General features: G+C 56.5%; 1 protein-coding gene across 1 annotated transcript in view; it reads left to right on the top strand.

The window, feature by feature from the left end:
* LOC130587971 (Fc receptor-like A) overlaps positions 1 to 569 on the top strand; it is a gene marked incomplete at its 5' end in the record, with an annotated part of 5,915 nt that extends 5,346 nt beyond the window's left edge. The window contains one exon of the mRNA XM_057388933.1: positions 544 to 569. Coding sequence (XP_057244916.1) covers positions 544 to 569 — 26 coding nt within the window. The remainder of the gene's footprint in view (positions 1 to 543) is intronic.
* Positions 570 to 2,929: the final 2,360 nt, after the last annotated feature.

The raw sequence follows: 2,929 nt of genomic DNA, 5'->3' as shown, positions 1-2,929 counted from the left end.
CTGGGACAAAAATGCAGCTTTTTGGTTCAACTGGCACAAATGACGTTTCTTTGCTCGCCTCTGTCGGGATTTGACAATGGGATCCTCCAGTTTTGGGAGGCCACTGTGTCTTGGTTTGACATGGAAGGTGGAAACCTCCCTGGGAARGGAAAATATTATTTCACTCCCTCCAAATTATTATAACTTTGAAATTTTGGGGGTTTTGGGCAAAGATTCGGGAACAGGAATAACAGTTCTTTGTTAGTTTATTTTTTTACACCGAGACAAACAAATGACAACAGCAGCGGCAAAAATGAACAAACCAAAAACCCAGTGACCCCCAGTGACCCCCAGTGACCCCCAGTGACCCCTTCTGTGGGTCTGGGTCTGTCCCATGGCCTCCCCTCGGTGCAGTTACGGTCACAGCCGGCAGGGGGCGCTGTGGCACGGGGCTCAGAGTGTCTCCCTCACCCCAGTAATGGCGCCTCCCTCACACCAGTAATGGCATCTCCGTCATGTCGGTAATGTCTCCCTCACCATGGTAATGGCGCCTCCCTCACGCAGGTAATGGCTTCTCCCTAGGCCGGTAATGTCTCCCTCACGCCGGCAATGGTGTCTCCCTCACCCTGGCAATGGCGTCTCCCTCACACCAGTAATGGCATCTCCCTCACGTCAACAATGGCATCTCCCTCATGTCAATAATGGCTTCTCCCTCATGCCGGTAATAGTGTCTCCCTTACGCCGGCAATGGCATCTCCCTCACACCAATAATGTCTCCCTTACCCTGGTAATGGCGTTTCCCTCATGCCGGCAATGGCGCCTCTGTCACACCGGCAATGATGTCTCCCTCACACCGGTTATGGTGTCTCCCTCACATCAACAATGGCGTCTCCCTCACGCCAGCAATGGCGTCTCCCTCACGCCGGCAATGGCGTCTCCCTCACGCTGGTAACAGTGTCTCCCTCACACCGGTAATGTCTCCTTCGCATCGGCAATGGTATCTCCCTCCCGCCGGTAAGAGTATCTTTCTGACCCTGGTAATGGCATCTCCCTTATGCTGGAAATGGCATCTCCCTCACCCCGGTAAAAGTATCTCCCTCACGCCAGTAATGTCTCCCTCACGCCAGCAATGGCATATCTCTCACACTGGCAATGGCCTCACCCTGGTAATGGCATCTCCTTCACGCCAGTAATGGCTTCTCCCTCATGCCAGTAATGGCTTCTCCCTCATGCCGGCAATGGCGTCTCCCTCACGCCAGGAATGGCGTCTCCCTTACACTGGTAATGGCCACATCTCCCTCACGCTGGCAATGGCCTCTCCCTCACGCTGGTAATGTCTCCCTCATGCCCAGTAATGTCGTCTCCCTCACACCAGCAATGGCTTCTCCCTCACCCCAGTAATGTCTCCCTCACGCAGGCAATGGCATCTCCCTCAGGGCAGCAATCGTGTCTCCCTCACGCCGGCAATGGCATCTCCCTCACACCGATAATGGCGTCTCCCTCACCCTGGTAATGGCCTCAGCCTGGCAATGGCGTCTCCTTCACGCCATTAATGTCTCCCTCACGCCGGCAATGGGGTCTCCCTCATGGCACCCATTGTGTCTCTCTCACCCTGGTAACGTCTCCCTCACCCCGGTAATGCTGACTCAATCCAGGGGAGGGAGATGGAAAAGGCGCTTTATCCCCAAACCCACGGGGAGCAGCCAGTCCCTGTTCCGCTCCAAATGGCAAAATGGAGTGCAGCAAGAAATCTCAGAGCGTCGGCCTGGATGGCAGAAGTGCGCACAGCCCAGGGTGGCAAATCAAATGCAGCAAAAACTCCAAATTTGCAGCAGGAGCCGCTGGGCTCCGAGCTGAGATGGGCTTTGGGCAGCCGGGCTTCTCCAGAGCATGGGGAGACACCCGCTCTGGGAATGGGGAGGGGGCCGCGGTCCCGTTTTTCCCCTGAGGCACCCGAGTGAAGGGTGAGGGTCCTTTCCAGTCAGATCAGGCACTGAAAAGGTCCCAGTTCAGCGGCCGCTTTTAGGAGCAAAGGCTCACCATGAGAAGGAGCAGAGGTGGGAGGACAGAATTCACAGGGGGTGCGTTCATCTCCCATCCAAGGGCCAGAGACTGCACCCGGCTCCTTCCCCCAGCCCAAAATCTGGCGGTGTCTCTACCTTTCCAGAGAGAAAATCCCTCAGGTGAGAGAGCAGCACTCCTCCTCCTCCGTGCCTGCACTTTTTGCCTCTCTCCAGTATTGGCTGTTAGAAACAAACAGAAAAAAATTCTCTGAGAGAAAGAAAAAGAGGAAAAATCCAAAGCTGCGGCAATCCCCGAGACCCCAGGGTGGCTGGGGTTTCCCATGTGAGCTCATTCTGTGATGAGAGATCGATCCCTTTGCTCCACGTGGCGTCAGGGCCAGGATGTGGGGCAGGGGCTTTGCCTTCGCCCACCCGGCCCAGCCCTGGCAGTGGGGCCACCCAAATGAGCTGAGCTTGGCTGCCGATCCCTTCTGGGCTGGCTCCAAACCCTTCCTGAGCTGCTGAGATTCCTTTTCCAGCTGAAGAGGACAGGGCTCAGGTAGTGCCTGTAATTTTGGGGACTTTTGGGGCTCTGTCAGCCCCTCGGGCAGAGGGACACAATGATCGGTTGCTGCGTTTCCGGCCTGAAATGCCCCTGCAGGGGTGGTTTCCAGCCAGCCCCGCTCTGAAAACCATCAAAGGCTCTCGCAGAGCCCCTGCTTGGGCTCCCATTGGTGTTTGAGCTTCTGGCAGGGCTGAGCAAACCACAGCCAGGCCTTTTTCCTCYGCAYRCAATTCTCACCTTTGAGCAGCTCTGAAGCTGCGAGAATCAAAGCCGAGGGGGCGGGGGGCACCCTCAGGTCCTGGCTGTCCCCTGGGGCTGGACAGAGCAGGGCTGGCCAATGTCCATCCTTTTCCCCTCCCTGGGCTTCTCCCAAGCCGTTCCC

The sequence above is a fragment of the Malurus melanocephalus genome, unplaced genomic scaffold (assembly GCF_030028575.1).
Source record: "Malurus melanocephalus ecotype Western Australia unplaced genomic scaffold, MMel_1.1 scaffold_2913, whole genome shotgun sequence".
Taxonomy (NCBI): Eukaryota; Metazoa; Chordata; class Aves; order Passeriformes; family Maluridae; genus Malurus; species Malurus melanocephalus.
This window is presented reverse-complemented; position numbering and strand designations above follow the sequence as displayed.